The 24740-nt window shown below is 44.4% G+C and overlaps 2 protein-coding genes across 3 annotated transcripts; one reads left to right on the forward strand and one right to left on the reverse strand.

Moving 5' to 3' along the window:
* The first annotated feature begins 1644 nt into the window (after positions 1-1644).
* LOC115582007 (complement component C7-like) lies at positions 1645-13771 on the forward strand. Its single transcript, XM_030417645.1, has 18 exons — positions 1645-1843; positions 2177-2238; positions 2339-2417; positions 2504-2645; positions 2720-2864; positions 2952-3090; positions 3342-3485; positions 3581-3824; positions 4303-4428; positions 4537-4703; positions 4867-5095; positions 5475-5646; positions 5793-5880; positions 6272-6404; positions 6482-6670; positions 11090-11189; positions 11303-11487; positions 11580-13771. Exons 1-18 carry the CDS (start codon positions 1838-1840, stop codon positions 11762-11764), a joined length of 2535 nt encoding a protein of 844 aa, XP_030273505.1. The 5' UTR covers positions 1645-1837; the 3' UTR covers positions 11765-13771.
* A 299-nt stretch (positions 13772-14070) lies between these two features.
* rgs7bpa (regulator of G protein signaling 7 binding protein a) lies at positions 14071-23437 on the reverse strand. 2 transcript variants are annotated; one of them, XM_030417646.1, is made up of 6 exons: positions 22565-23432; positions 21430-21596; positions 16949-17079; positions 16424-16568; positions 15269-15339; positions 14071-15125 (listed from the first exon to the last, which is right to left on the reverse strand). In XM_030417646.1, exons 1-6 carry the CDS (start codon positions 22712-22714, stop codon positions 15034-15036), a joined length of 756 nt encoding a protein of 251 aa, XP_030273506.1. In that variant the 5' UTR covers positions 22715-23432; the 3' UTR covers positions 14071-15033. The 2 variants fall into 2 exon arrangements, with proteins under 2 accessions (XP_030273506.1, XP_030273507.1); XM_030417647.1 differs by lacking the exon at positions 21430-21596 and having other exon boundaries at positions 22565-23437.
* Positions 23438-24740: the final 1303 nt, after the last annotated feature.

Consider the following 24740-nt stretch of genomic DNA (forward strand, 5'->3'; position numbering starts at 1 on the left):
TGTGGGTAATTTCAAAGAAATGACATATGTTGCTTGGTAATTACTCCCAACTTACTGTAAAAATGTGTAGACCTGTAAAATGAAGAGTTGTGGGTTGTTGAGGAGTTACAAAAGAAACAATGTCAGCCACAGAATCTTAAAAATACGTTTCATTCCAGCAACAAAAGTAGGTGACCGGCTGAATCCTGTGTGAGGTCTAGCAGTATAATCTTTCTCTATCTTCCTTTTCATTCTTTTTCTCCAACACTCCATAAATATAAACAAAAGTTGCTTGATGTGGGCTTAATAAAAGATTATCTGTATTTTACTGTCTTGCTCCCGCTCTGTATCTTTGTCCTTTAACCCTCCCAGATAGTAATGTTTGCTCTACAAACAGTCTCAGCTGTGGGACAATGCACATCAGGAGAAAAGACGCATCCAAATAGAACACAGTGAAGGAAGAATGTTGATTCTTAAATTTTGACGTATTTGACGTATAAGTGCAATCAATCCATGAAATTAATTCAGTTTAACTCAGTTATAACTCAGGTTGGTCTTTGTGGTAGTTTGTCTCCACCCAGTGGACATGTTGGTGAGTTGCATGCAAGAAAATAACTGACTTGTTGATTAGTTTCAATAACAAAAGTTTTTATTAACAATGTAAAATGACCTATATCAGCTTTGACTAGTGTACCTTCGACGTGCCCTAAACATTGATCACTATCATTTGATAAGCAAGACCCATGCTGCCCCCCCCCCCGACAGAGGGAGACCCTCCCTGCTTACACCAACCAATAGACTCTTTGCTTTGCTAACTAACTCCAACTTTGAAAATAATTCAGAGAGCATTGCGTAAAGAGTATGTGTATATACAAGTCTAATGTCTCAGTTTATGGATAGATATTGTGTGCAAAGTTTTTTTTGTTTTGTTTTGAGTATTGTATCATATATTCCACTTTGAAGCTGGAAAGATAAAGTCGGGTACAGGTTCTTGGTTTATGGAAGACTAAATTAAGTACATTGAGAAGAAAAAACAGCAAGAAACAGAAAACAGAGACTTTAATACACGACAAACTGCACAAACCCGTTGTTTTTTCGTGTTGTGTGTGTGTGTTTCGTGTTTGTTTTTTTTTGATGGAAATAAGAGTGGATTGCATGTAAAACATTTGAGGTGAACACTTAGGAGTTCAGATTTTTCATGAATTTTTTGGGCATTATTCGATAGGCAGGCTGTGGATAGATGGAGGGGGAAAGGAGAAATAAATAGATATCCCGATGAGACATTTCCATAACTGCATTTTGGAGCAGCAAACAATTTAATTTGGTAATAACATTAGCGATGGGTCGCTTCTTTTCAAGTGCCCCCAGTAAGTCATGAGAGTGAGCCAACATGCACAACAGAGGCAAGCTAAATGGAATCCGCCATCGTTCATTTGGTTATTATGACCCCTTTGTTTTTTTTCCACTGTGACATGTCAAAATGTCTTCTGTGGAAAAGGGGTTATTGCTGTGGATGTCCGCTGTGTCCGCGTATTCGTGCTCTGTAGCGTGTTGATTTAAAGGAAGTGCAGCAGCAGTGAGCATTATTTTCATCTGAGCACATACAAGTTTCAGTTACAAGAAGTGGAGCACACAGAAATCCTCACCCTAGCAGGAAGCTTTACTTTTGGTTTCAGAATGATGCTTTTTGGAAGGAGTTGCCACACACACACACACACGCACACACACACACGAGTCTCCCCATGACATTCCATTGAATGATTTTCTCTATTGCAACAACAAAACTTGCAACAACAGAATCGGCAGCCAGCGTCAGAGCCTGTTTCAGGACGCCTCTGTTTGCTGCTCTTCACTCAGCATGAAGGCAAGTAGATTTTTTACACTCTCTAAAAGGGAATATAACAAACATATCTTAAGGATAACTGCAAAACATTTGATTGTGCATGAAGATTTACTCTTTTTTTTTACTTGTTCTCAGTTTACAAATGAAATCCTTCTTTCTTGTCCAATCTTCCCTTCTCTCCCCTTCTCCTCTACCTTCTATTGTTTTCGCTGTTTTTCTCTCCTCTTCTCCCCTCCACATTTCTCTCCTTTCTTCTTCCCTTCTTGTAATCTTCTTTCCTTCTCTTCTCTTGTTTTGCTACTATTTCATTCCTTTCCTTTCCCTCCTTTCCTCGACTCTTCTTCACGTCCTCAGAATATTATGCAACTCCTTTGTGCAGCCTTGCCATGGCTGCTGTTTCTGTTCACTCCCAAAGGGTAAATCTGTCTTTGCTTTACTATTTCAACACTAAAAGCATAAAATTCAATAACAATTGAATGTTTGAATTTGTCTTTTGGTTTAAATGCCACTTTCAAGGTTTTGTGACCCGAGAGTTGATTGCCAGTGGGGGTCATTCGGTGATTGGTCAGAGTGTGATCCCTGCACCAAATTACAGGTTAGGAGATGATGAAGACAATTAAAATCTATCTACGTGTTTTGTTTTTTTTCCACATTTCTTTGTCACGTTGTTCTGTGTTTCAGGCAAGAAGCCGGGTCATAGCTGTTTACCCTCAGTTTGGAGGGAACCCCTGCAGCGGAGAGCGGACCGAGACCAGGACCTGTGAAACCACACAAGACTGCCCTCTAGCGGAGGGATGTGGAGACAGGTTTCGCTGTCGATCAGGTTAGAAATGCGCGCTCCCGCAATCATGCAGAATTAAACAACGATCGATGAGCTGTCTGTCTCTTGACCCTCAGGGAAGTGTGTCAGCCAGTCTCTGGTGTGCAACGGAGATCAGGACTGTGAGGAAGACGGACAGGACGAGCGCGTCTGTGAGGCTCAAAAATGGATTACATGCACCAAAAGTGCTCCACCGCCTAAAATCGAAGAACTTGGACAAGGGTAGGTGACTCATCCTGACATGAACCTATTGGTACATGAGCAGATACCGTAATGCTTTTCAGTGGGATGCTTTTGTTGTTACTGTAGGTTTAATGTGGTGTCGGAGAAGCGGAGGGCCAGTGTCATCAACACACGGAGCTTTGGGGGCCAATGTCGCACCTTTTACAGCGGTGTTGACAACACCATCTACAGATTGCCTCTTAGTACCATCAAGTACAGCTCTGTGGTTGGTCCAATTGCAACATAATATTGAAACTTATCTCGGTCTCTTGTAAAGGTACTCTGTGTATGTTGGTGTTTTGTGAATGCTGTAGGTGGCAACACATTACTCTGTCTCCCTCCACAGTTTACCTTCAAAGACTTAACATCTCCGTTTATTGGATTTTTTTTGTGCACAATCACATTTCTTTGTTGATTTAAAGCTGAATCAGCAGACATGGTTAAACTGATTTATCAAATAAATTGCGCCGTTGTCAGGTCAAAGCTCAGAATGACTTCAGTGACGAGATGTTCTCCAGTAAATGGCACTACGCGAAGGACATTGTCAACAGACAGACGGTGACAGGGACCACGTCGGGATACAGGAACTATGACTTCCACGAGTCAGACGACAGGAGCCGGGTGAGTAGGAAACCTGCGATTCTGCTCCGGTATCTTTCGTAGCCAATCCCAGTAACAATGAACAATCAAACTGTAAAATTAATATTTTTTTCCAGACCCACAAGCTTCTGGTTCTAAAGAATGAGATAGAGGTTGCTCAGTTCCAGAGCAACTCTCCTCAGTACCTCCCAATAGCCGAGGAGTTCTGGAAGGCACTGGTCAAACTCCCGTCTGTCTACTACTACGCCGCCTACAGGAACGTTATAGAAAGGTTTGGAACACACTACCCGTCTGAGGGAACCCTCGGAGGATCCTTCAAGGCCGTCGCCAGGATTGATCAGGAAACTGAAGAACAAATGAGTGAGGATAATCATTAGCAACTTCATGCAGGCCAAAATCAAAGAATGGCTTATTTGGCAGCTGACAGATTCAGCTCAACTTGTGTGTAAGAAAATGTAATATTCGTTTGATATTCATTCCAAAATGATTTTTTTTATACCTGAGATACATTTCATAAATGAAAAAATTGCCAATTCTGGCAGTAAATTTCTTTTTCATTTCTTAAAAATATAAAATATTTGCAGTAAACCTGAATGAAATGATTAGTAATGTGACCTTCTAGTTTAAATTGCCTTTTTTAAATGTACCATGACACGACTTTTATACGGTCACATGTCATTTTAGACTTAATAGAAGTATTAGCATTGTGTTTTACATACAAATCTCAACATCGGGTTGATAAATGTGCCACTCTATCCATGAAATGCTGTCTTAACCCTGCTGTCAACTTCCTAACACTGACTCGTCTTTTTTCCTTGTAATTTCTGTTGTTTTCCAGCCAGAGAAAGCTCTCAGCACAATGAATGTGTAAGGGTCCGACACACCATCTTCTTAATTTTTTTTTCTATCCACTATGAGAGCGAGCACTGCAACAGTGGGGGAAGTAGCAGATCAACGACTTCAGGTGCAATTCTGATTCTAATTCTGCAAACATTCCAGAGCCTCTGAAAGGACTTAAGACTTCTGAATCTTCTGAATCATCCAATCATCTCTCCAAACCTTTTTAAAATAGGTAGAAGCAATACTAATCATGTGTCAAGAGTGGATGTGGAGGGAGGAGGCATCGAACATGTAAATTCGCTGAAGGCCATGCAGCTCTCTGATCCTGCTAAGAATTGGCAAATGTACTCAAACTGGGCTGATTCTGTTCGGTCATTCCCAAAGGTCATAAAGCAACAGGTGAGCACCAGTAAAATAAGCCCTTTGGTTGAACTTTAAACACACCGACTCAATGTTGGATTTACGCTGATAACATCGTGTTTCATGAGTCATCATATCAAATAATAAAACCTGACATCTCTCCTCCCTTTGACTGTCTCACCACGACTGTTGTTTTGGGCAGCTGCGGCCGATCTCCGAGCTGGTGAAGGAGGTTCCGTGTGCCGGGGTGAAGAAGCTCTACCTCCGCAGGGCCATCGAGCAGTACATAAGCGAGAGTGACCCCTGCCACTGCCGGCCCTGCAGAAACAATGGCATGGTTTTCATGGACGGCGACGTGTGCAAGTGCCTCTGTAAGCCTGGCACCAAAGGACTGGCCTGCGAGCAGGGAACTGAAGCGGAGGGTCAGCAGGGTGGGTGTTACGTTTCCGTCTGGCTCTTTGTGGAGTGTTTTGTTTTCAAGGAAATCATTTGTGAAATACTTTTATTTCACTTTCTTGGTCAGAGTCTGAAAAGAAGTTCGAGACCACTCTTCTGCTTACAGTCAGCTTATGGAGCAACCGTCATCAGCCAGTTAGCCTAGCTTAGCATAGAGACCGCAAACGGAGAGAAACAGTAACAGAATCTGCACACATGTTTCTTTGTTTCTAGCCATGAGTAAAACATTTTTCTTAAGCTTCCAGAAGTTAACTTTTTGTCTAGGTGGTGGTTTCACCTTTCGTAACTCTTTGATGGATGATATCACATGGACAGTTGTATATTCTCCCTTTGTCATCCTTTCTGCTCATTAAGGAGTGATCCACGGCAGTTGGGCCTGCTGGTCTGCCTGGTCATCGTGCTCCGGGGGTCGAAGGTCAAGAAGTCGTTCCTGCTCTAATCCCGCTCCTGTGAACGGAGGACAGCACTGTATCGGAGAAACCTCTGAGACATCCGACTGCGAAGACCAAGATCTGCACGACCTGAAGTCAGAGCGAGTTTATTCACAGCTTTCATTCTGTAACAATTTGACAGTGTGCTTTGAATTTCTTTTAAATAAGAGGCCGTTTCCCGCTGATTTACATCAATGCGAGGTTAAACAAAATCCTTTTTTTTGTAACAATCTTTCTACAGGATCATGGAGCCTCAGTGCTTTAACCTGAGTCTCCCTCCACTCCAGAAGTGCGGAACCCCGCCTGCTCTAATCAATGGCTACATCCTGGTAAAAGATGACACCAAACCTGCATTTTTATTGTGCATTGTGGAACAAAAAAAACGCTAAACACTTCATTTTTTTGTAATCACACTGATTGCAAATGTTTTACAATTTTGGCTCTGTACTTACCAGAAGACTACTGTGTTACTCCTCCTCCTGATTTACCTTTAGAATGCACTACCAAATTTTAATAATTTTTTTTTTGTATAAATGATATACGCATTCAGTGTTTTTAAAAACTGTAGTTTTTATGATTCAGGCTGGTATTAAACACTGAATGTGTGTCCTGCCTCACATTTGTCATTCATAATTCAGCCTCTTGATCTCTATTCCTTTTTAACAGGATTTTGCACAAAGGTTAGAACTGGAAGACTGAACTTTTTTTAATGCTTCACAGGACCCAAAGGACATTTACCTTGTGGGTAGTAAGGTTGAGTACAGCTGCACTGGTGGTTTTTATCTCGTTGGTCAAAGCATCCTAGAATGCACTGCTGGTCAAACCTGGTCTGGCAGGCCTGGACTCTGCACAGGTGAGTACCTACAGCCAAAGTTCAACATTTACATGCATTGCAGTGTTCCTTTGCTAAAATCCAACTTGTCTCTCCAGCCTCAGTTTGCAGGCTTGAGAACCTCGGCGATGGTGTCATAGCCTCTCCTGTGTCAGAGGCCTACAACATAGGGATGGTAGTGGAGTTGTCCTGTCCAGTGGGGAGACAGCTACTAGGAGAGTCAGTGCTTTCATGTGACTCGAGTCTGCAATTTTCACCAGACCCAGCAGGCATCAAATGCAGCCCAGGTAAATTTGACTTTTAGGTCCATTTAAAAAGTCCAGTGGAATGGCTCTAAACTGCTCATCTAAACTGTCTTATCTTCGATCCACTCTGGTGCTTCTCTGCTACTTTTACTGCTCTGTTACTACCATGTGTGTTAGAGGATGTTCAGTGCACGTGTGTCCAGGCTGCTCTACAAGAGGACAGTGCATGAATCACTTACGTACGACACTAGGTTCCTGTCTTGAAGCAACTATTCAAAGATAATTGTTATGGGGCGCCGTTTAGCTCAGTTGGTAGAGCAGGCATCCCATGTACAGAGGCTTTGTCCTTGCTGCAGCGGACCCGGGTTCGACTCCCGGCCTGGGGCCCTTTGCTGCATGTCACTCCCCCTCTCTAATCCTGTTTCCTGTCACCCCTTCAGCTGGTCTATCAATAAAGCCATAAAGGCCGAAAAAAAAAGATAATTGTTATTCTTTTCTGAGACTTAACATCCAACTTCTCACTTTGAGGGTTCCTCCTGCCTAATTTGCGTAATTACAATGTAATCTACTTTAATTTGAACTCTTGTAGTTTTGTATCCCGAGAGCTTTCTTAGACAATCTTCCACATCTAGGGCTGTCATGATACTAGCTTATCGCTCCAACAAACACACTGGTGTGCAAACTTTTCACAGTCATCTCCCGTGATACAGTTTTGCTCTTTAGTAGTGGCAACACACTGTGGTAGTAGGTTCAGTAGCTGCTTGGTCTGTCTTCTTCTTCCCGTTTTATGTGGCAGTAACCAGCATGAATCACCACATACAATGGCAAGCGAGGACGAAAGGAAGCATAAATGATTTAAGAGTATTTGCACAATATTATCATACTGTATGTGTATTATTTACATGATTTCAATATTTTATTTTCAATACCCAGAGGCACATCATCAGGCAAATGTTTTGGGCCCCCTAAACCAGCACTTAGTGTGTTGATGATCACTGGCCTTATAATGATTATTAAATTAGAACCGTAGAACAAGTCTGAGGCACTGGAGAGGGTAATGAGTTAAAAAGCCTTTAATTAATCATCCATCCATCCATCCATTCATCCATTATCGTCCGCTTATCCGGGGCCGGGTCGCGGGGGCAGCTGCCTGAGCAGGGACACCCAGACTTCCCTCTCCCCGGACACTGCCTCCAGCTCTTCCGGGAGGATCCCAAGGCGTTCCCAGGCCAGCTGAGTGACATAGTCACACCAGCGTGTCCTGGGTCTTCCTCGGGGTCTCCTCCCGGCGGGACATGCCAGGAACACCTCCCGAGGGAGGCTTCCCGGGGGCATCCGAAACAGATGCCTGAGCCACCTCAGCTGGCTCCTCTCGATGTGGAGGAGCAACGGCTCTACTCTGAGCTCCTCCCGGGTGACAGAGCTCTTCACCCTATCTCTAAGGGAGCGCCCTGCCACCCTGCGGAGGAAACTCATTTCGGCCGCTTGTATCCGGGATCTTATTCTTTCAGTCATGACCCAAAGTTCATGGCCATAGGTGAGGGTCGGAACGTAGATTGACTGGTAAATCGAGAGCTTCGCCTTTCGGCTCAGCTCTCTCTTTACCACGACAGACCGATACAACGACCGCATTACCGCTGCACCGATCCGCCTGTCAATCTCACGCTCCATCCTTCCCTCACTCGTGAACAAGACCCCAAGATACTTAAACTCCTCCACTTGAGGCAGGAACTCTCCTCCCACCTGGAGGGAGCAAGCCACTTTTTTCCGGTCGAGAACCATGGCCTCGGATTTGGAGGTGCTGATTCTCATCCCAGCCGCTTCACACTCGGCTGCAAACCGCCCCAGGACATGCTGGAGGTCCTGGCTTGAAGGAGCCAACAAGACCACATCATCCGCGAAAAGCAGAGATGAGATCCAGTGGCTCCCGAACCAGATCCCCTCCGGCCCGTGGCTGCGCCTAGAAATTCTGTCCATAAAAATAATGAACAGAACCGGTGACAAAGGGCAGCCCTGCCGGAGTCCAACATGCACTGGGAACAGGTCTGACTTACTGCCGGCAATGCGAACCAAGCTCCTGCTCCGGTCGTACAGGGACCGTACAGCCCTTAACAGAGGGCCTCAGACCCCGTACTCCCGGAGCACCTCCCACAGAATGCCACGAGGGACACGGTCGAATGCCTTCTCCAAGTCCACAAAACACATGTGAACTGGTTGGGCAAACTCCCATGAACCCTCAAGCACCCTGCGGAGGGTATAAAGCTGGTCCAGTATTCCACGGCCAGGACGAAAACCGCATTGTTCCTCCTGAATCCGAGGTTCGACTATCGGCCGAATTCTCCTCTCCAGTACCCTGGAATAGACTTTCCCAGGGAGGCTGAGGAGTGTGATCCCCCGATAGTTGGAACACACCCTCCGGTCCCCCTTTTTAAATAGGGGGACCACCACCCCGGTCTGCCAGTCCAGAGGCACTGTCCCCGACTGCCACGCGGCGCTGCAGAGACGTGTCAGCCAAGACAGCCCCACAACATCCAGAGACTTGAGGTACTCAGGGCGGATCTCATCCACCCCTGGTGCTTTGCCACCGAGGAGCTTCCGGACTACCTCAGTGACTTCGGCTTGGGTGATGGATGGGTCAACCTCTGAGTCCCCAGCCTCTGCTTCCTCTATGGAAGGCGTGTCAGTGGGATTGAGGAGATCCTCGAAGTATTCCTTCCACCGCCCGACGATATCCCCAGTCGAGGTCAACAGCTCCCCACCTCCACTGTAAACAGTGTTGGTGGAGGACTGCTTCCCCCTCCTGAGGAGCCGGATGGTTTGCCAGAATTTCTTCGAGGCCGACCGGTTGTCCTCCAACATGGCCTCCCCGAACTCTTCCCAGACCCGAGTTTTTGCTTCCGAGACTGCCCGTGCTGCCGCACGCTTGGCCTGCCTCAGGAGTCCCCCGGGCCAGCCAGGCTCGGTAGGACTCCTTCTTCAGCTTGACAGCAACCCTTACTTCCGGGGTCCACCACCGGGTTCGGGGATTGCCGCCGCGACAGGCACCGGAGACCTTACGGCCACAGCTCCGGACAGCCGCGTCAACAATGGAAGTGGAGAACATGGTCCATTCGGACTCAATGTCCCCAGCCTCCCTCCGGATCTGGTCAAAGCTCTCCCGGAGGTGGGAGTTAAAGATCTCCCTGGCAGAGGGTTCTGCCAGACGTTCCCAGCAGACCCTCACGATACGTTTGGGTCTGCCAGGTCTGTCCCGCTTCCTCCCCCGCCAACGGATCCAACTCACCACCAGGTGGTGATCAGTTGACAGCTCAGCCCCTCTCTTCACCCGAGTGTCCAAGACATACGGCCGGAGGTTAGATGACACGACCACAAAGTCGATCATTGATCTCCGGCCTAGGGTGTCCTGGTGCCACATGCACATATGGACACCCTTATGCTTGAACATGGTGTTCGTTATGGACAAACTGTGACTAGCACAGAAGTCCAGTAACAAAACACCACTCGGGTTCAGATCGGGGAGGCCGTTCCTCCCAATCACACCCCTCCAGGTAACACTGTCGCTGCCCACGTGGGCGTTGAAGTCCCCCAGGAGAACGACGGAGTCCCCTGGTTGGAGCACTCTCCAGTACCCCTCCCAGGGACTCCAAGAAGGCCGGGTACTCTGCACCGCTGTTCGGCCCATAAGCCGAGTCAACGTTGAGAGTCCTATCCCTGACCCGAAGGCGCAGGGAAACGACCCTCTCGTTCACCGGGGAGAACTCCAACACATGGCGGCTGAGCTGGGGGGCTATAAGCAAGCCCACACCAGCTCGCCGCCTCTCACCGCGGGCAACTCCAGAGTAGAAGAGAGTCCAGCCTCTCTCAAGGAGTTGGGTTCCAGAGCCCAGACTGTGCGTGGAGGTGAGCCCGACTATTTCTAGCCGGTACCGCTCAACCTCCCGCACCAGCTCAGGCTCTTTCCCCCCCAGCGAGGTGACATTCCATGTCCCCATGGCTAGAGTCACCATCCGGGGATTGGGCCGCCGGGGCCCCCGCCCACAACTGCCACCCATATCCCACTGCACCGGCCCCTTCTGAACCCTCCCGCAAGTGGTGAGCCCGCGGGAGGGCGGGCCCACGTTGCTCGTTCGGGCTGCGCCCGGCCGGGTCCCGTGGGCACAGACCCAACCCCAGGCCTGGCTCGTCCTTGCGTCCTTTAATTAATCACGGCTGTGGAATCACAACAACCCCTCTTGTTTTTAGGTTTAATTTTCCTGATTTACAGTTTTTTTGAAAAATGTTTTGTTTGTGATTAATGCTCTTAGGAAATTTTTGCCAGGAAATTCCGCCACTATCGATACCTGTATATCATGACTATATCCACAACTGACGAAATGCTTTACTGCTGTATAAGCTATATTTGTATCATTGCATGCATGCATATTAGTCAGTTAGTAAAAATGATTCCTATATGTTTCACAGTCAGTGCAACTCAACAAGTAATCTCTCCTGTGGTGCAATGTAACCCGTGGCAGAAGTCCTCCAGAGGAACGTGTGTCTGCAAAATGCCTTTTGAGTGCGGGTACGCTCACTAAACATCAAACTGGTCATGTGACTTTTAAAAAATTGGACTGATTTGACAGATTTGTCTTATTTCTATCTTTGATAATGATTTAATATGATTTTTGTCCCCAGCTCATCTTTGGATGTGTGTGCCACCACTGCCACCGGTAGAAAATCCGTCCCTCTGACTGTGTGCAAAATGCATGCACTGCAGTGTATGAGGAAGAACTACATGCTAGCCGCGGACAGCACATGCAACTGGCCGGTGCGCAGCACAACAGGCTGCACCAACTGTCACATGTGGGAGACCTGCGACGGTAAGGACAATCTGAGGCCACAAACCGTCCATCACTGTGCGCAGCAGTTGCAGCTTGCCGTCATCTCATTTGTCCCTTCAACGTTCTTTCAGATCAAACCCACGAGTGTCGCTGCAGGGACTCTGCAGACTGCTCGAGCCCAGGAATAAATGTGTGTGTCCGTGTCGGGGAGGATGCGACCGCAGCCAGTCAGACCATGAGTGAGTGTGAAGCAGGGTTACAGCGATGCAAAGGAGTGAAGGTGACAGTTGTCAGTATCCTGCCATGCACTGCCTGAGGATGCAGGAGTAGGCTCTGACCTTATGACCTTCTATCACCACCTTCATTTACCAGTTAACTCTGTTTAACACTCTCCTCATACTATTCCAGTGAATTTGTGTTCTCTGCTTCAACTCATCATAAAAGTACAATGTTATGCATGTGTAAAACTATAATGTAATACTGTACTAAGACGAAGCATGAATGGCAAAACAACAGCCATGTTGAGTTTCTTGTCATTATTGACCTTTTCTTAATATGTTAAATACATATTACGCTGTATAAAATATGTCTGGGTTTGATTAAAAAAAACAAAAAAACAAAAAAAACAATAGTTTCCTAAATGTCCCTGGAGATAATGTTTGAAAATCTATGTTCTGGACTGATATAGTCTATTTCAGAAGATACCCTGTGCTTTCCAAACCAGACAGCACTAAGCCTGCCAAGCAAACCCCTGCTGACAGTCTATTCCTGCCTCTGGCACGTTGCCCTCTCACGGCGCGAGCGCATGTGTGTCTGAGCCTGCCTGTGAAACTGTGTGAAGACACCAGCTACCTAATGTCTCCACGCCACACCAGAGAGCTTACTGTCGCCGTTCCTCAGTTACACCGTGTTGTACACAGAAACCGGTGGGTGAGAGGAAGGTCCTGACCTACAGGACCTTTTTTTTTGTGAGGGATCATCAAAATCCAAGAAGGGCATATACATTGGTGACAAAATAGAGGTGACAAAACAGCATCACTCAGGTGTCGGGCCACTTAAAGCTGCTAAACTGCTTCAAATCTCCCTCTACTGGAGGGCTGTTCACCAGTCTCTCCTTTTAAAAAGGGCCATGTATCATTTTGTGATATTTTGAGAGCTGTCTGACATATCTGTTCAAAACCTTTCTACAGCTGTATCTAAAGTTGCTGTAAAGTTTAGGTCTGATGACAGCAAAGACTCACTGAATCGAGCCATTCAGTTACGTTATGTGACCTCCACATGTTACATAACACTTTTCTCTTAGTAAAAGAGGGAGAAGGAATCTTCAGAGATAACCATACTTGCATAATATTGTAAAGTGCTACTGGCATTTCTCTCAGCTTTTGTGTGTTGCTTTCCTGTGAACATCTTATTATCAAAGAGAGACATTTTAATGAGCTAAGAAAAAAAAAACTGCCCGATTTTAAACAGTTCAACAGGTTTCAAAGCTTAAGAAGGAAGTTTAGCCTCACAATTACCAAATTTGGAGATTTTTCTTCATTTAGATTCACACAAATTTATATAATTCCAGCAGGTCAGTTTTTTATTAAATACTAGACTTAGACTTTCTAAAGGACTTTAAAAAAAAAAAAAAGAAAAAGAAATAACAATAATAATGATAACATAGTTAGCCACCATAAAATGCTAATTCCAAGTTGAAGAAAAATTATTCCAAAATTGGAATTATCCACCTGAATAGAAATCTGTGAAAATGTAGATGGTTGAAAAATGTTCTCCAGTTAACCGGCCTGCCGGAGTTCAGATCAGAGACTATTGGAAATTAAGCTGCAACATCTCAATTTGGTTTCCTGCTCAGGGGACGTAGTTATTAGCAGAAGTTGAGCAGACACCAGCTGGAAGTTTTCTGTAAATGCATTAAAGAAATTACTAGCAATTTCTGAACTGTTTGTTGGAAAATAGCAGAATATTATAATTAGGTGACTTTCAATTAATTTCCAGTGATTATTGTGGTAATTTGTGGGTAATTTCAAAGGAATGTCATATGTTGCTTGGTAATTACTCCCAACTTACCGTAAAAATGTGTAGACCTGTAAAATGAAGAGTTGTGGGTTGTTGAGGAGTTACAAAAGAAACAATGTCAGCCACAGAATCTTAAAAATATGTTTCATTCCAGCAACAAAAGTAGGTGACCGGCTGAATCCTGTGTGAGGTCTAGCAGTATAATCTTTCTCTATCTTCCTTTTCATTCTTTTTCTCCAACACTCCATAAATATAAACAAAAGTTGCTTGATGTGGGCCTCAATAAAAGATTATCTGTATTTTACTCTCTTGCTCCCGCTCTGTATCTTTGTCCTTTAACCCTCCCAGATAGTAATGTTTGCTCTACAAACAGTCTCAGCTGTGGGACAATGCACATCAGGAGAAAAGACGCATCCAAATAGAACACAGTGAAGGAAGAATGTTGATTCTTAAAATTTGGCGTATTTGACGTATAAGTGCAATCAATCCATGAAATTAATTCAGTCTAACTCAGTTTTAACTCAGGTTGGTCTTTGTGGTAGTTTGTCTCCACCCAGTGGACATGTCGGTGTGTTGCATGCAAGAAAATGACTGACTTGCTGATTAGTTTCAATAACAAAAGTTTTTATTAACAATGTAAAATGACCTATATCAGCTTTGACTACTGTACCTTCGACGTGCCCTAAACATTGATCACTATCATTTGATAAGCAAGACCCATGCTGCCCCCCCCCCGACAGAGGGAGACCCTCCCTGCTTACACCAACCAACAGACTCTTTGCTTTGCTAACCAACTCCAACTTTGAAAATAATTCAGAGAGCATTGCGTAAAGAGTATGTGTATATACAAGTCTAATGTCTCAGTTTATGGATAGATATTGTGTGCAAAGTAGTTTTTTTTTTTTTTTTGAGTATTGTATCATATATTCCACTTTGAAGCTGGAAAGATAAAGTCGGGTACAGGTTCTTGGTTTATGGAAGACTAAATTAAGTACATTGAGAAGAAAAAACAGCAAGAAACAGAAAACAGAGACTGTAATACACGACAATCTTACTCTGCACAAACCTGTCAGCTCAGACGGACGAGTGTATAACTTTGCCTTTGCAAGTGCCGTTCTCAAAGATTGGGACGGCCTCTATTCATAAGTTACCACATTATTTCTGACAGAAATGGACAATTATATTCCCTTTTTTTTTAAACATGAATCCTCATTTCATTCACTCAGGTTCATGGAAGTAACATTGACATTATTTCAAATGACCTCTCATTCTCTTTAAACATTGGACAAGCGGATATCTGACTTCATTTTACCAAAAGAGGGAAAAAATTTGTTGCAAAATATCTTAAAATATATGTTCATGACTTTTTGTTTTCATGACATTGCAGTTACAATTCTTATTTGTATTACAAAATAAAATTATAAAATGGGCAGCCTTTAAAAAAAAGTGAAAGAGACAATTTATTTGAAAATGGCAGTAATAGATTGGTGGGAGACACAAGTGGTGAAGGACAGTGGGTAATGGTGTCTTTGTTGCCGGCGCCTCCTACCCACGAAGGCGGGGCCCTTAACTGGTAACCAGGCAACAGAGCCCAAAGAACCGCCTCTTCCTCTGTCGGACCAGTGGGTAGGGAGTCAGGTTCAGCAAACTGCTGTCATCTGGGCACAAGAACACACACAGACCGCTGCCAAGTCAGACGTCTATGCTGGTTTGAACCGCGACACACAAGCCACGAGCGTAATAAAGATTTTAAAAGTGTTGCTGCTGCGTTGCATTGAGGTGTGTGTGACAGGGTTCTCACCTTGGTTCTTCAATGGTAAAGGCATTGTCTCCCTGAGTTTACTGAGAAGGTTCTTCATCTCCCTCATATCCCTGCAAATCACACAAATAAAGGCTTTTTTTGAATGTGCCCTATCATGTTTCATGCACACAAACATACAGATTATCAGGACCACAACTTTAGAAGAAAGTTATTTATTCCCAGACCCGAGATATATTCCTTAAAATACAGGTATGTTGCATGGTGAAATGTATTAATGTCTAGTTTCAGCACCTAATGTAACGAACATAGCACAGTACCCTCCACACACTACTACTACTAGAGGCCATCCCAGAGGATGTGTAGTATTCTCCAAGTAGCTGGCAAACAGACTACTATGAGGGCAACATCCCAATTAAAAACTATAAGTTTTAATAAAATACTCTGCAAGTGCAGCGAATGCATATACTGTGAATAATGTATGTGGGCACAGGTTTGTAACCCCTAATTTGGTAGGGTTGTGATTTAATAGTAAATGTAATGTACTGGGTGTCTCATACGGGAAGCAAACACTGCCATGCAATTATATTTTCATAAAAACAAATGTTATATTAACTGTAAGGAACTTTTAACTGATTAGGAAACTGTCTCAATTGTATATTGATTTCTCTGTATGACCTACATTAGCAAATGAGATCATCAGCAAGAAGATTGGCTGTTTCTAGGTAGTTGTTATAATTACTCTTGATGCCTGTCACCGGGTCGGATTCAGACTTTTTCCGTTTTGGATTAACCAGAAAATGAAAGCTGGTCTTTATTGTGAAGTGCAGGAGGAAAGATGCTGCTCTATAGTCTTGTAGTACGACACGGCACGACAACAAAGTTTACTTCATTCCACTTTTGTCACTTTTTGTCCAAAATTAAAGTCACTTTTAGTTACTTTAACAAATCCAGACTTGAATGATCAACTATAACATTATTAGTGAGGATGAAATAGGAAAATCTGAGGTGCTATGCATTTAGATAAACTGTAAAAATGGAAACAAAAGAATGATTATTATACAATGTAATTTTACTGTGTATTTTGCATTTTGTTTCCACACATGTGACTTTGAACAATAAAGATGAACTTGCACCATTATTATTCACACACAGGAGGACACGACGTGCACCACAACACACGTTCCGTCAACCTACTTTTCAATGTTTTCTATGTCAGTGGCCACCAGCCAGCAGAGCTGAGGACAGTCAGTGGGGGAGGAAGACGTGTCCTCCAGTATGGGGATGTCCGAGCCCTCTTCGATCTTACTGTCGACCCCGGGAGGGCCACAGGAATCCTTACCTGGAGCACACACAGATAGCAGCCAGTCTTAAACATATCTCGCTACAACATGCATTAAATCACAAGGAAGGGTAGGTGGAAAAAGAAACAAAAACAAGAAAAAAGTTTTTAGTAGTACTGGCTTCTACTTATTCACATATACTCAGCATTGTTGATCATGCTGCAATTCTTGGATTATAATCTGGATTGAAATAACATCTCAGAAACGATATCTGTGAATGTATTTTTTAAAAATCTGCCAGCGAATGTCTCAGTTTCTTTGAGATTAAAGCAACAGAAACAAAGCATGCAGCAGATAAAACCAGCACGCATAGCCTACTGTATGTAAACTCACACCTACACACAAATAACAATGCAACGAGGCTTATTCGTGTATTAACCTTTCCTGTGGAGCTGCAGGGAACCGAGCAAGCACACCGATTTGAGCATCTCAGTGATGTACATCTCCAGACAGCACTGCAGCTGTATGAAGAGCCTGCAGATCTCAGGGTGGATCTCCCCGTCCTCCGGCCTGAAAGCAGCACACCACAGGACACACAGTGAGGTTACTGGCTGGAACTTGATGAAATCTTGATACACTGACCAACTTTGTGGAAATGCATAAGACACAATGAGCTCATACATTAATATTTAAAGGGCCACTCCACCAGTTTTATGCATGAAAATGCGTGTGCAGGTCTTGGGGAGTACGAGTGCAAATGTGTAGAAAGTAGTATAAAACAATTTGTGGCTCCTGAGGAAGCTATATAATCTGGTAAATTGCCTCCACTAAGTGTTTGCATTGTGGGTAATGTAGGCACCGGGTTTTGTATGCGTATAACACTGATGGACTCATAATGGATATAAAAACAGATGATCAGAATTGATGCAGCAAAATCAGAGATATTGCCACACACTGTTCTTCCTCTTCAAAACCTGGCGCCTACATTCCTCACAATGAAACTTGGCCACTGATTGACATCAGTTGATCAGATTACAAGCAGTTTTCTCCGGATCCACTAAAAGCTTTATGCCACTTTTTCACATGTGCAGTAAAACTCCAAAAGACCCGTATGTCATTTCAATAAAAATTGGAGGTGTTACCCTTTAATGTGGTGAAAAATCATATAAGAAGGACAAGGATGTAATTCTGTAATTCTTTGTTTTGTTTTGTTTTGTTGCCCAGACAGGAAAAAAAGATAATCATCAGAATCAGAATCAGAAATTCCTGTATTGGTCCAACAAATGGGGAAATTTGTGCGTCACAGCAGCCAAAGGACAATTCAATATAACAATAAACAATTATAATAGTAAAAATAAAGAATATAATGAAAATGTGTTGATATTGATTCATGCCTCTGTGTACAACTGTATATACAGGTGTAAGTGCTAACCCCATTATCGGTAGGAGCTCCACTCAGAGATCAATGTTCAGCCTGGGGCTTTGAAACGTGTCAAACTCAACATGTGACAGAAAAAAGACAACATAATGTCTCAATCTGAGTAATAAGTAAAGACACTTAAAAATAAAAGTTAAATATTTACTGATAAAATAGTAAAAAGCAAAGTAAAAAGAGGCCAATGAAGTCAAATTAAACAAACACAACTATTCCATCAATATCAAAAATACTGACACACATTATATGTTATGTTAGAGTGCAGAACGTGTCGGTTGTACAGCCCTAAGTTCACTCACATGTGTAGATCAGACGGGGAAAACAGTGACTTACACCAACACCTTTGTAGAATATTTTCGGCATACGCATCTCTTTTTGTCCCATCATAAACAGCCCACTGCAAATGTCTCTAACAGGGGTGCCCCCAAAAATCTTTTTTAGGGTGGCTGTGCCCCCCCAGTCCCCCTAGGGATTACAAAAACTTGAATATTTATTTAGTAAGTATAACATATTTTATCAAAAAGCCTCATGAAAGCAATTGATGAGATATAAGCTGCAAAGTTAACATTAAGAATGAATTAACACAAGCCACACTGAACCTTGTGTCAATACCTAAAAAAACCCCACACAGCGTGATTATGTTATTGTGTTAGCCGTGTGTCCACATTTCTGGCATTTCCTCAGCCGTCTGATAATATATAAATAAAACACAGCCAAGAAGTTCAAACACAAGAGCCCTCTTCTGAGTATTTTATTTTATTTACCCAGAGCTTATCACTGGCTTTTTATGAGACGCCGCCAGTAGCTTCACAACCATATAAATCCGGTGTTCAAGGGGAAACTACAGCAGGTGATATTCAGTGGGTGTGATATCACATGGGAAAGTGACAGCGATGAAAGGCGTGAAACTTGCACCTGGCAAGAATAATTCTCGCACGAAAAAAAATCTTGCTGCCGCGTTCCCCGTTCTTCTGACGGCGAGCTTTCTCCTTTTCCCAACCTTGTTTTTTTGTCACACTGCTGCCTTCTCCAGCACTGTCGCCTAAGCACAGCTGTCATCGGTGCTATCCCCGCTTATCAGCTTTCTTTCTTCTAGCACGTCGAGAGAGGCCCCGCATCACTCAAACCATTCAGACACACTGGCTTTATTTGATTAAAGGGGAATGACCTGCGCTGTCTAATTCCAGCTCTGTGTCTCTAGTAGCGGAGACAAACATTGAAATGGCCCCGGAGAGCTTTTAGAGAAGGAGGTTTAGAGTATGTGCCGGTGATGATTATGACGATGATGCTGATGCTGTTATCAGTGGGGACTAAGAGTTCTCTCCGAAGCCGCTGCACTGTCTCTATTTCTGTTGCCGCAGCTGGGAATTCAAGAACAGAGATTTAATGGATGGAACCTGTTGTCTCGGGGAGAAAAAGTGTGTAGATGTTGCGATTTTTGAAAAAGAATAGTGCGGAGCGCGAAGGTGCGGCACTCTCTCCCAAAGATTTAAATAAAGATGTGACTGAAGCCGGTGGATGCTGTATGATTCATGACAGGAAATATGTTCATGAGTTTGTCACGCACATGTGGCTTCGAAGCCTCGGTACATTAAATGGATAGATTTTGTCATGCATGTAACAGACAGTGAAGGATGTGCACTCCTAAATCACTGCAAGATATAGCGAGATGATTAATTATTGAGTCAGGAAATAGGTCACAGAGCAGACTATTTTAAAACCCGTCGTGAGCATCTCACAGGTCTCCAACAAATGTCGTTCAATAAAGGGGAATATGAGCCGTGCTGCTGCTATAGTAAACCTGATACCGCTATTGTCCCAACACTCCCCGGCTTTGGCGAGCAAGCTAGCACCGCAGACACCACTCCAGACCTCTTTCACCGCTGGCTTCAGTCTGTCCCATTGTTATTTAAGTTAGTCTGAGGGTGCCAAGTCAGCTGGTGTCTTCAGCCCCATCGAGGACCTTCAAATCCCAAGCCTCGCATTGCCCTTCTTCCACTGGCACCAGTGTGGAGTAGATGTTGGCCTCAGTGGAAGGGTGCAGGCCAAGTCAACAGACATGTCGGGCTTCTATCATAGCTGTTCTCTACGGTGGCCTTGAGGGTCAAACACAACATTTCACGAAACACACAATAAAAATGATTTTTTTTTGTGTGCCTCGTGCGTTGTTAAATGTTGCTGTTTTTTGTGAAATGTCATTGTATTTTGACCCTATGGAGCCACTGTAGTTTTCCCTCAGATCGTCAGCCAACAGCTCCGTCAGAAACAAACCACTTGAAATATATTTTAGAAAAGATAAGACTTTTAAAGGACAAAGCCACCAATTGTACATGTTAAAGTGTGTTGACAGGCTGTGTGTAATCTGATAAATTGCCTCCAGTGATGTTACTATGAGGCTAAGTTGCATTGTGGGTAATGTGGGTGCCAGGTTTTGAAACGACAGAAGAATGCTGTATCGATTTTGAACACATGTCTATAATGAGTCCAACAGTCTTACAGGAGTGCAACACTGGGCCAGTGGACTGCTTCTCAAAACATGGCGCCTACGTTGCCCACAATGCAACTGAGAAATGTATCAGATTACAAACAGCTTCCTCTGGAGCCACAAAAGATTTTATACTACTTTTTTAAAGACGTCATCTTAGACGTTGGAAAACACAGATTTGTCACCTCTTTCTGACATGCTATTGACCAAACATCTAATAGATCAATTGAGAAAATAATCAATCAATTGATCATACGATTAACTGTTATTGCAGTCCATTTATCACCGGTTTCTCATGAAAACAAATAGATAATCTGCACTCTGGAAAACAATAACATCCGCTGTTGAAAAAGCATCATAACTGTTCAAATGACCACACACACACACACACACACACACACACACACACACACACACAGGGCCACTCTCACAATGCATTAAACATAGTTATGCAAAAGTCATTGGCTCCACATTATTGATACTATTATCTCATACATTCGCCCTGGGAAGCATTCCACTTCGTGCATTAACGTTTTAGGCCCGAGCTAATGGAAAGTGGTCAGTTTACAGTACAGGGCTGCTGTGACTGCTTCCTGGTAAAGCTGTCCCTGCAAGCAATTAGAGACTATGGCGGTTTTTAAAAGCTGATCTCATGTTCTGTTTTTCTCTGCACAACTTCTTCCCTCTTCACCACCTCCTCCTCCTCTTCTTCCTCTTCTTCTTCCTCTTCTTCTTCTTCAGGCTCTCTGGTCTCACTCTAATGGAGCAGACACTTGGATGATTTCTTTGAAGTGGAGAGAAGCAGGCTTAAGTATACATGTGCCTAAAAATGGGGACGCTTATGCAAATTGGAGATAAATTTAGATACTTTACAAGTTTAGGCGCAGCAGTGTTGCAGAGCGCCCCAATTTGGCGAGGTTTTTTTTTTTTTGACACTTTCAGAGCGAGAGGAGCTTTTGGTCTTTTCAGCACCACGGACAGCGTTTGTGTGCCAACTCACCCCGATATCAAGGAGAGACTCTGGTGTGCCGCTCTCGCCATTTCGCAGCCTTTAGTTCGGGTCCTCAGCATTTCGGCCCGTAAAGTGGGACAGTCCACAGTGATTTCGCCGATGGAGATGACCAGCTCACGGTACAGAGCCACAAGTGTATTGAATTCCTGGACGATCTGCGTTGCAGTGAAACGACACACAACATAAGTTAGGGGCACAAACTTCCCTGTTCTGTCAACCAACAGAGCTTTTCTTTTCTTTCTTAGTAATTTTTTTTTTTTCTGTTTTTGCACACTGGGGATACATGATGTGCCTGTCCAGGTGCACGGTGAAGTGGTACTTGCACTACAAAAAATTGCAACCTTGCGCATTTTGCCGTCACAAAAGCCCCCCTGATCCCTGACAGAAACCAAAAAAGTGAAGCTTTAAAATATAATCCGCAGAGTCAGGACGCGTGATGAATGAACTGATCTTTTTCTTTTTTTTATATTGATGAGGGTTATGCTAAGTTTGGTTGTTTGCACAGCCTCGCAGCTCAAGCATTTCGCTCTTTTTTGTGTGTGTGTAACTCCTGCAGAGCATCCTGTGAGGCTCCGTCATGACGCTCGCTGATCTATGAAAGGGTGAAGAAGGCTCTGCACATATGATCTGTCACAACACAGCACCTATACTGTGTGTGTGTGTGTGTGTGTGTGTGTGTGTGTGTGTGTGTGTGTGTTTGTGTGTTTGTGTGTGTGTGTGTGCCACGACCACGACCACGAACACCCCCACCCCCATCAAACATAATCATGTAATTCGGGTAATTTTCTAAAATAAATAAATAAATAAATAAATATAAAAAAAAATCAGCCCCAGCACTCACAAATGCAAATCACACAGTCAATCTGCGCGAACGAGATGATCTGCTTGGCTTCACTGCCGACAAAGCAATGCAAATGCATAAAGCTATTTTTAGGCTCCCAGACCGGGTTACAGTCTTTTTTTTTTTTTCTTGCAGCTATTAACAGCTGTCGCGTTTGCATCCTTTTGCATGCACGGGGGAATGGTCGATGGTCCAAGAAACAAAGGCAGGTTCGGGATAATAACACAGCACTTCTTATCAGAGGGGGGGAACCATGCAGGCATTGACGTGTCGCAAACCTACCATTCTGCAGTCGGCCACGGCGCGCTGGGCTTTGCGGGTGCTCTCGGTGCTCTCCCTCCTCTGTGGGTCTCGGTGAGGAGGCTTGCCGATCTGGAAGATGTTCCCGGCGGATCTGGGGCGATTTTTGCGCCCATTCGATGCAGAACTCATGCATACACATCCACTAACAAAACAGCCCTAACACAGAACGGTTTTTGGTCTTCTTTCGCCCCCCACCTCCAAAGAAAAAAAAGAAAAAAAAAAAAAAAAACTCCACCACTTTCGCTCTTCCTGCCTCACCAGCCCCCCTTGCGCCTCGCCGTTCACCTTCCCTCCGTTTTTACGCTCGATTCACCTTCGCCAACTACTGGCTGGGCTTGAGCCTCGGTTATTGTTATTGCTCTGTCTATCTCGCTCGCGTTCCTCCCCTCTCTAGTGCGGGAGACGGGGCAAATATTTTCCCAGACGAGCCTCGGAGCGCAGGAAAAGAGCCGGATGAGCGCCTGCGACTCCTCTCCGCATTGCCTCGACTGCGACGGGGCGCAAGTCACCTTCACTCCAGCAGCACACGGTGCACAGTGAAGACTTCACACACCCCAAAAAAAAAAAAAAAAAAAACCGGAGTCCAGCTAGCTGAGGTGTCTTCTCTGACGCACCGATGTCGGGAGGAGACGATCGCACTCACGGACACTCTCCAAATGCAACCATTTTTTATGATTGCGCGTTTCCATTAAGCACCACTAAAGACGGGGCGATAACGATCTTTTCCCCCGAGCATGCACAACCTCCTTATAGAGACGAAACCACGCTTGCCAAGCGTCCCCGCAGCGCGCAGAAACGTGCCGGAGAAACGTTCAAGGAAACTTAAAAAAAAAAAAAAAAAAAATCCCGGTATCGCGGTGTCAGCTCGGCTCCGTTTTTTTTTTTTTTTCCTTCGAGTGTCTCCAGCTCGTCGGGCGGGCCTGTGTGTCTAACCTTGGAGAGGCAGCAGAAGACGAGCAGTTGCTACAGGCCTGACGTGGCTCTGTGGCTGGCAACACTGCTCACCCAAAGGACGGGAATACTAATAGGGCCCATCAAGTCAGACCCCCGCCCAGAGCTGTGCATGAGCTCCTGAACGTGTGAAAATCAGACTGCTGGCCACTTTTCCTGCACAAAACAACACAACACAACACACTTAACTCAATATCACAGGAGACTTCTCACAGTTTCCCTGACCTTGCATCTACTGTGACATATTCATATTTTTTCATGGAGGCAGGCCCATTTTGTTGAGACTTTCTAAATCTCTACTCGGTTATTTTACTCTTATAGACACATAGTGCGGTGTAATGTTCCTTTATCAGAGTCCACTCTGGCTTCAAGATCTCACTTTCTCACTAGGCCTTCTCGTTGTCGCATAAAAGTTATGGTTCGTCCTCCATGGCCGAATACATAAACATTGGAAGTATTATGTAAATTGAGAAATAAGCTGCTTTCACACGCACACGCGCATACACACACACACACAAATGGAGCACAGCTGCATCAAAGACAGAGTAAGCATATAATACATGTCAGTATGTAAATGTGTGATTTAACCCTAATTGTGCCAGTTGGCCATCTATAAATACACTATAAAAGAAAACAGGAAACTAATCAATAGATATTCCTTTTTGTTTTCTTTGCGACTGTTAATGCGCCTGAACCCTGAGTGACTATTTGTTTCCTCCTTCCTCCCTTTCTTGCCTCCCTCCACCACAAAGACAGAGGCAGCATGTATGTATGTATGTATGCGGTGTGTACTGTGAATAAATTAGGAGTCCATTTCAGTGTGTGGTGAGTGCTCCTTCTCAAACACGCATTACTATTTAATTGTGAATGCAAAGGAAAAATTTTTCACAAACCCATCTGTGTAAGTGCACACAGAGCAGAGTGGACTTACAGTGCAAAGTTTGTCCACTTTCAGCTTTGCCAGTTTGAAAGTCTCTCCTCGTGGCCTCCCCCAAACTCTCCTGCTGGGGGCCCTCACACCTCTCATCTTGACAACAGAATCCAGTCTCTAACCGGAGCTCGTGCTTTCCGTAGCATAAACCCAAATATATCTGTTTGGTGCTGCTTCACATCCCGCTGTAGCTGTGAACTTCCCACCCACAGAGGTGGCACATTACGTTGCCAGGTTTCATAACCAGAGGTCACCCCGCCAGGCTGCAGACTT

Source organism: Sparus aurata, chromosome 5, assembly GCF_900880675.1.
Source record: "Sparus aurata chromosome 5, fSpaAur1.1, whole genome shotgun sequence".
Taxonomy (NCBI): Eukaryota; Metazoa; Chordata; class Actinopteri; order Spariformes; family Sparidae; genus Sparus; species Sparus aurata.

What these genes read in the sequence shown, in the direction of transcription:
- LOC115582007 (XM_030417645.1), top strand. An exon ending in AGTCAGACGACAGGAGCCGG is followed by an intron (nt 3,486 to 3,580) that starts GTGAGTAGGAAA and finishes ATTTTTTTCCAG; the next exon opens with ACCCACAAGCTTCTGGTTCT. An exon ending in AGGCATCAAATGCAGCCCAG is followed by an intron (nt 6,671 to 11,089) that starts GTAAATTTGACT and finishes TATGTTTCACAG; the next exon opens with TCAGTGCAACTCAACAAGTA.
- rgs7bpa (XM_030417646.1), bottom strand. Translation starts at nt 22,714, where the DNA reads ATGAGTTCTGCATCGAATGGGCGCAAAAATCGCCCCAGATCCGCCGGG. An exon ending in CCTGCAGCTCCACAGGAAAG is followed by an intron (nt 16,569 to 16,948) that starts GTTAATACACGA and finishes TGTGTGCTCCAG; the next exon opens with GTAAGGATTCCTGTGGCCCT. An exon ending in TTTACCATTGAAGAACCAAG is followed by an intron (nt 15,126 to 15,268) that starts GTGAGAACCCTG and finishes TCTTGTGCCCAG; the next exon opens with ATGACAGCAGTTTGCTGAAC.